General features: G+C 48.1%; 1 protein-coding gene across 3 annotated transcripts in view; it reads left to right on the top strand.

The window, feature by feature from the left end:
- The window catches only part of BRWD1 (bromodomain and WD repeat domain containing 1), a 2304433-nt gene that overhangs the window by 471448 nt on the left and 1818010 nt on the right, over positions 1-14975 (top strand). For all 3 annotated transcript variants that reach the window (XM_085621250.1, XM_085621251.1, XM_085621252.1), the window contains exon 10: positions 9996-10066. In XM_085621250.1, coding sequence (XP_085477376.1) covers positions 9996-10066 — 71 coding nt within the window. The remainder of the gene's footprint in view (positions 1-9995; positions 10067-14975) is intronic.

Below are 14975 nucleotides of genomic sequence, written 5' to 3' on the forward strand. Positions count from 1 at the left end.
GTTCTTGGCATATAGAGCTGTAGAGTCATATGCGCCCACCCACCTCCCCGGGTACCTATACCAGTTGCAGTAACATCTTACTTAAATACATGCATTCATGGACATCTCCTTTTACTACTCTTACTAACTCCATTATCACCCTCTGCGGGAAAACAATCTAACAATTGAGTCGATGACCATGCGCACTATCACCGAAAGGAGGAGTCACATACCTCGTGACTGGAAAAGACTTCTTCGAACAAAAACCAAGTGCAAACATCTGGACCCAACACTAAATGGCGATCTATGAACAGCATATGACTCTCCAGCTCTATATGCTAAGAACAGATGCATACTGGGTAAGTAGCAAAATGACACAAGTGGTGCGGACACATTTGGGAAACCATGGCATTAGAAAACATTATTGGCCACGTGGACAAAGGCAATCTTATAAGGATCTGGCAACTGATGCTGTTGTGCATGGAAGAAGAATGGGGATAACAGACATGTCCCCCTATTGAGGGCATTGCAATTGTTTGATTAAGAAAAGTCTTTAACAGTGACATGCAATAGTGTGACTAAAACTAGAAATAACCGTGTGTAGGAAGCTGGCTCTGTGTATACTATACCGAAGTAAGGTATAGTGTGCACAGAGTCTAGTGGATCCCCAAAGGTAGGCAGAGGCTAAAGTAAATAATACCTTACTCTCTATTTGTAGTAGAGGGGGAGAAGTAAGGCTGTATCTGAGGGTAGTGTCAAGCATTTAATGTACACAATCAGGCAAGAAATGATGTCACACACTCAAAGACTGAACTCAAACCAGTTTGTTTGTATAAAAATATTATTTAGTTGCATTATATTTCTAGAACCAAGTCAGGCCTGGTGCAGGTAAGTGAAATAATACTTTGCAAGAATGATGCAGTTGAATACGGTTGAAATGCTGTAGAATGCAATTGGTTGGTTTACAGGTACGTCAACAGTAAAAATGAATAATCGGTTACAGTTGTAATTGTTTTACAGTTACTATTGAGAGTACTGTTTTAGTTACTTTTCAGATTACTTTTCTTACATTGTGTGGTATTCCTAGATACCACACTGGGACATTTCCTGCGTTAAGTAATGCAATTTGTTATCACAACACACTTGTATACTTTTTCATAGAACTTCCAACTCCACACGTAGAACTTTTTACAGAAAAGCAGTCAATGCAGTCCTATTGGAAGAAATGAAGGTCACTATTTCAAGGTAAGTACTTTGTTCAGGGAGTTGGGTTTTTGGGGTTAGACCAAGGGTTCCCCCAGGGTCAAGGATGCACTCTCAGACCACCCTCAGCGGCACTAGGGCGGCCGGGTGCAGAGTGCTGAGGTCCAATGTTATCCAGTGGGGGATAGGGGCCTTGAATTGGTGGCTGCTCACAAGGTTGTGGGAGCAAGGCTCCTGGACTTAGGCTCTAAGCAAAGGTGGATCCGAGTTAGCCCCCAAGGTGCACCCACAGCGACACAGGGGCGGCCAGGTGCCTGGGGTCAAGTCAGTTGGTGTCCTCCATCACATCATCTTCAGTTCTTCTGCTTCTTATCTGAGGAGGTAAGGTTCAGAGGTTATCCAGTATTAGGGGTGTCTTTCATAGATTCACATGCCTGAATCATTCCCCGTCGTCGAGACGGGAGCCTCCGGTACATAAAAAAGTAATGTCCTATAGACATACATAGAGAAAAATAGGCCTAAGGGCCTCCCCTTAGTCGCCTATCATAGTCCTTATGTAAAAAGGACCAAACTCTTAGAGCCAGCCAATCGGCTGTCGCCTCCCTCTAGAACCTTCCTGGCAGGAGCCTCAGTCCCTCAGATTTTCTACCGCACGTTGTGCTAGGGAGTCTCCAGCCTGAGTTCTCCTCAGGATTTCTTTCTAACTGGATTGTTCACTTTTTTGGTGACTTTCTTCTTCAAGGACTTGAACGCAGATCACTTCAGGCCTCTTATTGCTGCAGTGAGTGTTTATTTCTTCTACAACTCCTGGCATGTCTGAATCCCAGAAGAAAGCCCTTTTCAGGGCCTGCTCTTCATGTGGGAAGAAGAGGCTGCATGTGGACGACAAGCATGACCTCTGCTTATATTGCCTTTATCCTGACCACGTGCCTAAGGACTGTAAAATATGTAGTTCTTTACCTCACAAGACCTTGAGAGACAGAGAGGGTCGTCTGCTTATCTGGCTGGACAGGCTCAAGGACAGGGAGAGTGTGGTATCCTCAGAGGCAAGCTTTTCCGGAACCTCTGAAGTCTCCCTGAAGAGGCCGAGAGTGACATCTCCTGGCCCCTCAGACGCTCCTCCTATGAAGACACACAAGAAGTCTTCAGAGGCAAGATCTTCAAAATCTTCAGTGTCTGACAAGGACTCTCTGACTTTTAAGAAGCCTACCCTGTCGGCCAGCAAAATTGCGACACCTTCCTTAGCGCAAAAAAGGGCACCAGGTCATGTCTCCACAGCGACGACAACCGTGTCCACTACTACAGCGTCGTCCGTCTTCTCGTCGACGACGACCACCCCTTCATCGTCCTCAGCAGGTACACCTATTTCGTCTGTTATTCTGCTAAAACCGTCGTCGACGTCTAAGTCATCGTCGACGACGAAGATTGTCCCGTCGACGACGTCATCGTCGATGAGGAGCCCCCCGTCGACGGAAGAGTCGACGACGAGGGCGTCGACGACGAAGGCATCGACGACGAAGGCGTCGACGACTAAGGCGTCGACGGCAAATGAATCGTCGACTAGCGCATCGTCGACGAAGACACCGTCGACGAGGAAAATATCGTCAACGGGGACACCGTCGGCGAAGGCCATGCCGTCGACGACGGGAACGTCGTCGTCGTCCATGGGTATTTGAGTCAGCAACAGCACGGAAGACAGCAGGAGTTCCTGTAGAGGGTTCTGGATCTGGCAAACTGACCAGAACACAGATTACACCGGAAACGACGTCTCCAAGTAAGGTGCAAACCAATTTGCCTATGGAGATTCTTCAGAGTGAGGAGTCGGAAGAAGAGCTCTTTGATCAGGCTACTTCCCCTTCTGAGCTGTACGTCAAATGTCAGAGCACGGACGAGGAACAGGAGGAGATGAGCGGGCAGGAACGCCCCGTCCGGGAACAGGTTCGCACGGAGGTCACCCCGATGGTATGCCTTCCCCTGTCGATCGTTAATGACCTCAAATACCTTATCCGGGACTACAAGCAACGTTTCCCGGAATCGCCAGCACTGGACACAGGGGGCCCAGTCCCTACTACAAATCCACCACCGACAGCCCCAAAGGAATCACGACCAGCTACTCAGGTCAGCCATGGGAAACTGCCACCTCAGGTGATAGTCATCGGATGAGGAGGCTGAGGAGATGGAAGAGGGGGAGGTCCAGGAAGACCAGACGGACCAGGATGAGGAGGAGGAGTATGTGGCATCCTCCCCACCTTCCCCACAACCGCGCCAAGCTGATTCACCGCCAGTGGATATTAGCGGTTTTCATAAGATAGTTGAACGAGCAGCGACGCGGTTTCATATGGTCATGGAATTGACGGAGACTGAGTGCTTCTTGCATGACTTCAAGGAGCAGACGAAGAAGACGACGAAGTCAATCCCAATTATTGACTTTCTCTGGGACCAGGGAAAGAAACTAATGCTGACGCCGGCTTCCGTACCTGCGGTTGTTCCACGCCTAGATAAAAAGTACAAGGCTCCATCCACGGCGCCAGCTTGCCTTAATGGACACCCGAAACCGGATTCGGTCGTGACCCAAGCGGCCCAGAAGAACTCTCGTTACCCTTCCTCTCCTCTGTCAGCCCCACCGGACAAGGAGGGCAGAAAATTGGACACAATTGGCAAGAGGTTTTCGACCACTTCGGCAATGACTATCAAGGTAGCCAATTCCATAGCCCTGTTAGGGCGTTATAACCGCCAACTTTGGGAGGATATAGCCCCATATTTAGCGGAGCTGCCAAGCGCAGTGCAGGAGGAGGTCAAGGCACTACTTTCTGAGGGCCAAACCTCGGCGGCCGAGATCATTGATTGTGCCATAGATGTGGCCATGACAGGCTTTCGTCAACTGGCTGGGGCTGCAGTCCTGCGCCGGCAGGGATGGCTGAAGGCAACATCGTTCAGGCAGGAAGTGCAGACGAAGGTGCTGGATATGCCCTTCGACGGACAACATCTTTTCGGAGATAAAATTGACGAGGCGCTCCAAGCTATCAAGAAGGACACCGACACGGCTAGAGCGCTTGGAACCTTGCAGGCAAGGAATCAGTCCTTTCGGGGCAACAAATCGAGAGGCCAGTCCTCCTACAGAGGATTCTACCAGAATAGGTCCTCGTATTCCTTCCAGAATAAGGCCCAGTTCCAGCAGAAGCAGCAACAAGGTCGGCAGTCTTCTTATGGAAGATCCAACTTCAGGGGTAAGAACCAGAAGAGGGGCACCGGCGGACGCCAGAGACCAGTTACTCCAGCCAGTCCAGCTACTATCTCCCTCATCAAAGATTGGAGGAAAATTGACCCATTTCCTGGAAAATTGGCGCCTCATCACCACGGATCGCTGGGTACTCCAACTACTAAGATTCGGCCATTCCCTAGAATTTACCACCATCCCACCTGCAACCCCTCCCCGCAGGTTCCCACACAAACATCTGCGACTGCTACTCCGGGAAATATCGGAGATGTTGAAGAAAGGAGCGATCGAGCGGGTTCCATCGGCTCAGAGGGAGAAAGGATTCTATTCCCGCTTCTTTCTGATACGCAAGAAAGAAAAGAAGTGGAGGCCCATTCTAGATCTCAGGGCACTCAACTCTTTCCTGAAGAGTCAGTCGTTCAGGATGGTGACGCTCCAAGAAATACTAGGCATTCTAGAAAAAGGAGATTTCATGACATCCTTGGATCTTCAGGATGCCTACTATCACATCCCGATACTCAGGGGGCACAGAAAGTTTCTACGTTTTGAGGTGGCAGGACAGCACTACCAATTCAAGGTCCTGCCGTTTGGCCTCAAATCCGCTCCGCGGATTTTCACCAAGTGCCTTTCTCCTGTGGCAGCTTTCCTGCGTCAAATGGGTCACCAAGTCTTCCCCTACCTCGACGACTGGCTGGTAAAGGCACCCACGGCTACAGGCGCAACCAAATCCTCCAACGCCTGTACCAATCTTTTCCAACATCTAGGATTGACTCTCAATCTTCAGAAATCCTATATGTCCCCAACAAGAAGCATCACCTTCCTCGGGGCGACCTTGAATACGGAATGCGCGAGGGCATTTCCTTCAGAAGAAAGAAAAAACAAGATAATATCTCTGGCCACGGCGGTGGCATCAAGGAAGTCCCTAAGGGTTCGCACCTTCAAATCACTCCTAGGAATGATGTCTTCTTGTATACTCCTCATCCCTCACTGCAGGCTTCGGATGCGTCCATTGCAAGAAGCCCTCACGAACCAGTGGACTCAGAGTACGGGTTCGTTCGAAGACATTGTGAGGATAACACCGCGAATATCCAAGAGCCTCGAATGGTGGAAAGATTACAGGAATCTGTCTATAGGACTGCCGTTCCTGCTTCCAGCAGCGCCACTGGTGATCACCACCGATGCATCTCTGGCGGGCTGGGGAGCTGTCCTTCAGGACCTCCGAGTAAGTGGCAAATGGTCAGATCAGGAGCAACATCTCTATCAACCTTTTGGAGTTGAGGGCTGTGTATCTAGCGCTGCAAGCCTTTTTACCACGCATCCAGAACTCCCAGGTGCTCGTCAGAACGGACAACACCACGACGATGCACATAAACAAACAGGGAGGAACGCGTTCGCTCACTCTATCATGCGAATCGCAAAAGATCTGGAACTGGCTTGTTCTCCATGGGATCACTCTCAGAGCGGACTATGTCCCGGGCAATGAGAGCACCATTGCAGACGCCCTAAGCAGACAGAAATCCCTCTCCCACGAATGGGAGCTCGACGAGAATTCGCTAACGCACGTATTCTCACAATGGGGAGTCCCAGGAATCGACCTGTTTGCCACCAGGGAGAACGCCAAATGCCCAAGCTACGCAAGCTGGCATCCCCAACCAAGGTCGCTCAGAAATGCCTTTTCCATAGGCTGGTTCAGCGTATTTGCGTACGCTTTTCCGCCGTTCCCGATGATTTCCAGGGTCCTCAGGAAGATGAAGGCGGAGCCTTGTACCCTGATCCTAATTGCCCCGTTCTGGCCGAGGCAGCACTGGTTCTCGGACCTTCATCGCCTCTCCATCAGGACACCGATTCGTCTGAAACAGCACCCGAACCTGCTGACTATGTCCAACGGGCAGGTGCAATTCCCGAACCTGCAATCGCTCAGGTTATCGGCCTGGCTCCTGAGCACAGAGAGTTCTGTCATTTAAACATCCCGCAGGACTGCAGGGACGTGCTAGCAAAAGCGAGGGCGGACAGTACCAACAAAACCTACTCTCTCAAATGGAAACGCTTCTGCGTATGGTGTTTAGAGAAAGGCCTGAGACCACTCCATATCACACCTGAACAGATATTGCCATATCTACTACACTTGGCACAGTCGGGATTGGCGCATGCATCCATAAAGGTGCATCTGGCGGCCATTTCACGTTTTACCAGGACTTACAAAGGCCCGTCTCTCTGGTCCAATAGACTTATCAAACAGTTCCTCAAGGGACTATATAGGTCCTTCCCAAGACCCAGACGGGTCCCACCGACGTGGCACCTCAACTTGGTCCTTAACCAACTCATGAAGCACCCTTTTGAGCCCATTCATCGAGCTTCCATCAAGTACATCTCATGGAAAACGGCTCTGTTGCTCGCTCTAACATCTGCCAGGAGGGTCAGCGAGCTACAAGCTCTCTCCATTCAGGAACCCTTCATGCAGTTCAAACAGGACAGGGTGGTGCTGAGGACAAATCCCAAGTTCATACCAAAAGTGCCTTCAGACTTTCACCTCAACGAGCCGGTGGTTCTACGTTCCTTCTTTGCGAACCCTACCACGGCAGCAGAAAGGACGCTCCACTCTCTGGACCTCAAAAGGTGTCTTAAGTTTTACATAGACAAAACAAAGAGCTTCAGGAAGTCATCACAGCTATTTGTGGCCTACAGTAGGCCAAGGTTGGGTATGCCTCTAACAAAACAGAGCATCTCACGGTGGATCTCCTCAGCGATAGCATTCTGCCATGACGGGGCCGGACGGCCTTTAAGAGACAGGGTGGAAGCGCACTCCACCAGAGCGATGTCCACATCAGCAGCGCTGTTCGCTGGAGTGCTGATTTTGGACATCTGTAGAGCGGCGACGTGGAAGTCACCGCACACCTTCTCCAGACACTACTGCCTAGATGCCGAACTTAGGAAGGATGCGGCAGTGGGCCAGGCGGTGCTTCGCCATCTATTCCAGTGAGGTGAGCCTTCCAACATCCCGCCATCCTGGTATGCACATTCTTTGCTGTTTTACTGTTTTGACGTATGCCAATGTTTCAAACTGATATGGTAATATGTGTATTATCTAAAATAACTATATGGCATGTTACATCAGAAATGTGCATAATGTATTGCTAACTACTCTGATTCAGGCATGTGAATCTATGAAAGACACCCCTAATACTGGATAAGAAACGCGTTAAGATACCTGTAACAGCAGTTATCCAGTATTGGTGTCTTTAATAGATTCACATGCAACCCTCCCGCTCCCCTGGAAGGACTCGCGTCTCTCTCTAACTATATTACGCCTACCTAGCTTGGTGCGTACGAAAATCTGAGGGACTGAGGCTCCTGCCAGGAAGGTTCTAGAGGGAGGCGACAGCCGATTGGCTGGCTCTAAGAGTTTGGTCCTTTTTACATAAGGACTAGGATAGGCGACTAAGGGGAGGCCCTTAGGCCTATTTTTCTCTATGTATGTTTATAGGACATTACTTTTTTATGTACCGGAGGCTCTCGTCTCGACGACGGGGAATGATTCAGGCATGTGAATCTATGAAAGACACCAATACTGGATAACTGCTGTTACAGGTAAGTAACGCGTTTCTTTCCCATAAATACTATATTTAGGGGCGTTACAGGTAGATACAGGTTGGGACCATGTGTCCCTTCCTTGGGGTGGGTACACCCCTATTATGCTAACCTCCAGTGGGAGTGGGGCGTAAGCCTTACTGTGGTTGGCTGGGTCCCCTGATCTGCAAGATGGCGGGATCTGAGATTTGTGCTGCACCTCGCCTCCCACACCTGAGGGGTGTAGTTGGCAAAGGTGGGCACACCTCTCTGAACTCGTTTTTTTCTAGCCGATTCTCCCTTCCCAAAGAGGGGTTCAGAACAGGTGGGGGCCAGTTGCTGGGAGCAGCAAATGGCTGGAGTAGCTCACAAAGGCCGCAAGCCTTTGAAGCTTCCCCTTTGTGGTCCCTGCCCATCCTGGGAGAGGAGGCTGTGCACCTCGACCCAGGATGTGCTTTGTTTCAGGACCCTGAGAGCGGCAGGCTCTCAAACCAGGGGTCCAGAAGCATGTCTGGTGGTGACAGCTGACGAGCAGCCACTCAGCCAGGACACTAGCGTTGGGTCGTTTTTCAGGGGGTATCTCTAAGATGCCCTCTGAGCGCATTTTTAATTCAATCCCACACTGGCATCAATGTGCTGAGAAGTTTGATACCAAACGTCCCAGTTTTTAGTAAAGCCATTATGGTGCTGTGGAGTTCATAATGAGAAACACCCCACCATATACTCTTGATGGCTTTACTGCACTTACAATGTCTAAGAATGGATTTAAACATTGTAGGGGTACAGGGCTTATGCAGTGTACCCTCACCACTGGTATAGTGTAACCCTGGGCGGCCAACTACGCTGTGCTCGCAAAGTTTGTGTTGTTTGTGCTACTTCGCGCTACGCGAATTGCACGAAGCACAGTGCAAAATCGCGTAGCGTAGTTGGCATTTTTTGCTCGCTTGCGGTCCTCAACGTCAACTCGGCAACTGCGAGCGACCAAAATGACATCCCGGCGAGACTTTTTCCTCGTTCGCAATCAGTAACATCAAGTTGCCGATCGCGAGCGTGGAAATAAACCTCCCGGCGAGATTCTCAATGCGGGGAGGTCCGGTTTCTCATTGCGAGTGGTCGCGTAGGCTCGCGACCGCTCGCGATGAGAAACTACCAGTCCGCGTTGAGAAAGCTGCTGCTCGAGTTAAAATCTACTTGAGCGGCAGAAAACGACAGCTCGCACTGCGCGAGATGCCGTTTTCAATGATTGCACAGTGTGGACAAGCATCCGGCACTGTGCAATCATCGCGTAGTGCTACGCGTATCTCGCGAAGTGCCCTTCGCGTAGCTACGCGTAGCGTGACTACGCGAACTACACCCAGGGTTAGTATAGTGCACCCGGCTAAAGGGGGTGGCTTACCTATGCCAGGACAGTGGATTGTAGGCATGGCACACAGGAATGTTTGCCATGTCGACTCTTCTCTTTGCTGTTCACCAAAACACGCAGCCTGCAATGGCAGTGTCTGTGTTTTAAAGTACAGGGCCTCTAAGGGTGGTACAAAAAGTGCTGCAGCCCTTAGAGGCCTTCCCTGGTCACATTCCCCAGGGTACCTATCATACCATTTACAAGGGACTTGCATGTGGCCAAAGAGTTGCCAATTGGGTTTTGTAACAGTACGGTTTTAGGGAAAGAACATAGGCCCTGGGTACCTGGTTGGCAGGAACCCAGGGCACACTCAGTCAAACTGCATCAACCATGCAAAAAGGGGCACTTCCTTCACCGTGGAGACAATAGGACCACATTGAATGTCATCAAAATACTTACTGAGATAAGTCTACGGGAACAAAGAAACTAACGTGTACTGGGTTGGGAGTGTAGTTTCCTTCTTTTTGTTAGTTATTATGATAAATGAACACTCGTATCCATGATCTTTAAATTGTACAAATTCTCTATAAAACGTATTTACAAAACCAAATGCTCTTGAATATAATTGAATTGTTGGGCGTTCATCACTTTGTACGTTATAGCTTCTCTTTTTTCCTCTCTTCAAAGCACTAGGCCTTTGAAGTTCACTGAAAGACCTAGACCTGGTGTTCAAATGCTGTGTTCATCCTTTAGTGTTGGTAAGTTTTTTCTAATGGTACTGATTTGTTGATATGTTAATTTTGTGCAAAATAGTCTCTTGAATGTTTCAACTTATTGTATGTGTGTTACTTGCACCCTAATATTCATGTTCGGCTGTTAGTGACAACAAAATTGTAATTGGCTCTGCTTTTGCTTTAATATGGAAACATTTTTGTTTCTTACTCGTATAAGGAAGTGTTATCATGAACTGTTAATTTGTGTCCCACACTATTCCATACTTGAGTGTCGTAGGTTGAAGCATCACATATTTTTCACAGAAAGATGTGGGTTAGCATCACAGCTGTATGTATGTAGATCAGAGAAGCTCGCAAGGTGGTATGTAGACTGCTGAAAAATCCTGGTTAAAATGTAAATAACTCAACCATATGATGCATGTGACAAACTAAGGGAAGCTATTCAGCAGCAGAAGGTGTGAAGAAAAGAGGGTTTGGGCCCCACAGCAGAAGCATAATTGGCAACTCTGTGGGTTTGACCCTCACGGTGCTGCAGACGATCTTCAGTCTTTTGGTCTGTCTAAGGTCTCAAATTCAGACCACACCAAGTTGGTCATCTCCCTGGCTCCAGAAAAGCAGCCCAGCTAATGCAATGCTTCACAGAAGTTGCCAAATAGATGACTAACTTATGTATAAAACTTAACTGTGGAAAGACAGAAGTCATAATGGGAAACAATCCAAACTGCTGGACTCCGGGGTATTGGGCTGACAGCCTTGGACCTCTGCCTCAGCCTAAAACAGCCATCAGTAATCTCAGAATCTGGCTGGATGACAAGTTGTCGTTTGAGGCCCAAGTGAGCAGACTGGCTGCAGTCTGTTTTGGCATTTTAAGATTAATTAGAAAGGTCCATGAAATCTTGCCAAACTCCACCCAGAGAACATTAGTCCAGGTATAAGTCACATCTCGCCATGACTATGGAAATGTGTATATTTGGGTATCTCCTAATCCGCATTAAGATGATTGCAGATTGTCCAAAATGCCACATCTTGACTTTTATTGAGGCTGCCTAAACACGATTGTCTATCTATCGGCTTATCTTGTCAAACTCCATTGGCTTCCTATTAAAAGAAGCACTGGCATAGCCAATAGGTCTCGCCTTTGGGACTTTATAAGTATTTAGCCAAGCAGTACGTTATCCTGGGTGCTATAATATCTACTGTTCGCCACTGCTCCAAGGGTAACTAAGTTAATATTGCGCACAGCGGCGAAGCCATTTTAAACTCTAGAATAACCGAGTTGGTTCGTTGGCTGACTTTATTGTTGGGGGTAACTAAGATAAAAGCAACACTCAATCAGAATGAAAATAAATGTACTTGAACATTTAATTAAATTCTGCTTACATGCAGAAAATGTTTCGGCAAAAGGGTGAAAAGATGATGTTAAAGAACTTTATAAAAGTGAATGAGTGAAATACACCCGAAGCAACAGAACGTACTCCATGCCTAAGAAAGAACTTAAGTAAGTCTTATCGAAATAAAACAAATCATGTAAGTGAAATGCACCTCAAATCTCTAAATGTTCTGTGTGTCAAAAACAACTGTTGGCAGATCCAACCCGTATCTACGCCATCTTGTCTTGTTAACCAACGAAATCAAAGCACACAATTTACTCACCGAGGTCGTATAAACCGAAACTCGTAAGTTTATTGCTGAAATTCAATTAGATCAAAACAAATGTGACATGCACTTTTATAAAGTGCTGGTTAGTCAATCTAAAACGTCATTTGTCCCCCATATGTGATGAAAATAATCAAAATACTTCGGACACATTATACAGGCTACGGCACAAATATTGACAAAGCATAAATACACCATATGTTTTAAATGATGTTTGCAAGGAATAATCATCTCAATAAAATATACAACTCGCACAAATTTAATATGAATTGATAAAACAATGAATACAATTATAACAAAAATGAATGTTCATTTTAAATGAACCTGCACATATAATGATGTCAGCCAAATGGTTTAATGTGCTAAACAACTTAAAACAATAAATCTTAATTTTCTAAATAGTCAAGTCTCAGCTTATCATTCTCAGTTTAAGCCATAAAAAAGGGAGCTTCCTCTGCTAACGCATTGCGCTTTTTCAACATGTTTTCACTCTAATGACATCTTTAACTGAGGGTGCAAACTAACCCAGGGGACTGAATAAGTGTAACAGCATCGGAAGATGGTATAATACACTCCCATTTTACTCCAAAACCTTCTTCAGTATTAATTATGCTCACTTGTAAGGGTTACTTTTAATGGCATTCCCTTGCTTCACATAGAACTTAACAGTCCCACTTGCATGCAGTACGTAGGTTTCTACACGTAAACAGGGACGTATGTGAGAGAGGAATGGTGAACAGCATTGCCACAGCCCGTGTGTACTTGCATTACAGCTGCACATGAAAGAGTCTCTCCCTACGCAGGCCAGGTTATTGCTGCTGGTCTGGGTTGCTACGCACCTCCAACACCACGTGGTAGCTTTCAAGCTTCTTACCTCTTAGTTAATTATCCTTTTGTTTCTATTTCAGATACTGAGAAGGTTTGTCTATAGCAGCAAGAGACTCTCTTCTCAGGGTATATTATTTACATTCAACAAATACCATAACAGAATACATTTGAGTCAAGCTCAGTAGGGCGTCATGTGGATTCAATGTAAGTAGACCGCATATTAATGGTTCTGGGAAATTCTGTACCACTGCTATTGCAGGAATTGGAGACTGCTGTGGTGATAGCATTACTTTCCAAGCTGGTACAAACCAAAGTAGTTTACTCTAGGTAGTCTGATGTGGTTTAAGAGGTAGCAACTACTGTGTGCGGACTTTTAATCTGACCTGTGGCTACTGGCAAGTTGATCTGGCCCCTGGAAGCAAAAGGAGGATTGTTTTTATTATACCAGAGGGGCTCTGCTAGTTCAAAACAATGCTCCCTTGGTTAGTCACATTCTGTAGGTTAATCAGTGTTGTCCATAACAGTGAATGACTCACCAGGACAAACATTCTGCAGCACAGGATCAGGAATGCCCTTAGAATTGAAAACTAAAAAAAATGTATGTTCTTGTTGGGAAGGAAATGTTGCCTTTCATTTCCCCATTGAGAATGTAAAATTTTCCTTGTCCAGTAGGTACGCTAGCTTCAAGCCCTGTGGTGCCTGTCAGTGACGGACCAGCATCTTGTTTGCCTCTGGTGCTTGGAGCGTGACCACGGCGCGAAAACCTGCACGGATTGACGCGCCATGCTCCCCAAAGCCTTTAGGGAGTGGTCCTTGCTGCCAGACATGCAACGCCGCAACTTTCTCAATCCTGGTCAAGAGGAAGGTCCAGGGATCTATTGCAGAGTCAAAGATCCTTGTCGCATTCGAAGTCGTTGGGCCACTCTGGTAAGTCACACGAAAAGAAGCAAAGCAAGAATTTGAAAACGTCTTCTACCTCGCCCCGTCCGTCGCGGTCTTCGGACGAGACAGCATTGTCATTCAAGGTCAGGCACCGTGGTTGAGCTTGCACCTGGGCCGACTGCACACCACCCTGAGTTTCCGAGAGCTGATGCGACCCCCGCTCATCTTCAGGAGCTTTATGAGGTCATGTGCCTCATTGTTGAGAAGCCCATTCCTGCTGCCACACCTTTCACCCCCTTGTGTTTTGGAGGGGCCCCTACTGATTCCACGCCAGTGGCTCCACCCCCAGCGCTAGTCGGGCTCCTTGGTTCCATGGATGGATGCAGACTGGCGCCTGTTGTACCACATCAATTTGCGCCTGTCCCAGTGCTGACGCTCCCAGCCGCACCATTGCCTTTCCGGCCCCTGATTCAGACACAGCCTGTGGGGCATCGTCTGACTAGAGCCATACCTTCCATGCTAGGACTTTGCGAGGATTGTGAGGGTTCGCTGGACCCTTAAGAATACCATCCCTTCCAGGCCAGAGTCAGAGTCCTTTTCCTGTGGACTACGACTCGGGAGGATTGGAAGGCGTCACTAGACCCCTAAGAATACCTGCCCTTAGATACCAACGTGGTCTAGTGTGAGGGCTTGTCGGAGGCCAGTGGACTGGGCACTTCTCCAGATACTGGCATGCTTTTCCCCCCTACCATGGCTATGGAGGAGGGTGCATCATTTGCAGTGGTGGTGAGAAGGGCGTCCAAGGTCCTGGACCTTAGTCTATCCTCCGTGGCAGTCAAGACAAACGTCTTGACAGAGGTGCTTCAGCTGGGAGTGATCCCCTCAGAGCCACTTCTTCCATTTAATGAAGCACTTACAGACTTCCTGTTTGAAACATGGTCCAAGCCCAGCACAGTGGCTCCTGTGAACAAGAAGATTGTTTGCTGCCCCGCCCCAGGGGACCCCTACTTCCTCACACATCACCCTACCCCGGAGAGCTTGATTGTCAAAGCCTTCACTTGCAGTGTAAATCCTGGTGGTGCATTCCCTACCTCCCCACCAGATAGGGAATACAAGAGGCTGGACACCTTTAACAAGAAGAGGTTTTCTTCCACCTGCCGGGCTCTGTGCTCCGTGAATACTGCATGCCTTTTGGGCTGTTACTCCCTTGCTCTAATGGATACTGTTGCACAGGTGCTGCCCTTGGTTCTGGAAGAGACTCAGACTATACTTCAGCTGTTGCTGACGGGAGAGATGCAGCAAAGTTCACAATCAAATGTGGACTGGATACCACCAAATCCTCGACGGTGGCCTGACATCGCCATGACTGGCTGAGAACATCTGGCTTTTCAGGTGATGTCCAAGCATTGCTTATGGACATGCCGTCCGTCGTCCAGGACTTCCACTAAATCCCGACTTCCATGGCGCCGACTGCGTCGTCGACGGCCGTGGTGATGACATTGTCGACGAACACGGTGACGAAGATTTCATCGTTGACTGCTTTGGCGACGATGACGATGGACACTGT

This window comes from Triturus cristatus, chromosome 8, assembly GCF_964204655.1.
Source record: "Triturus cristatus chromosome 8, aTriCri1.1, whole genome shotgun sequence".
In the NCBI taxonomy this organism is placed as follows: domain Eukaryota; kingdom Metazoa; phylum Chordata; class Amphibia; order Caudata; family Salamandridae; genus Triturus; species Triturus cristatus.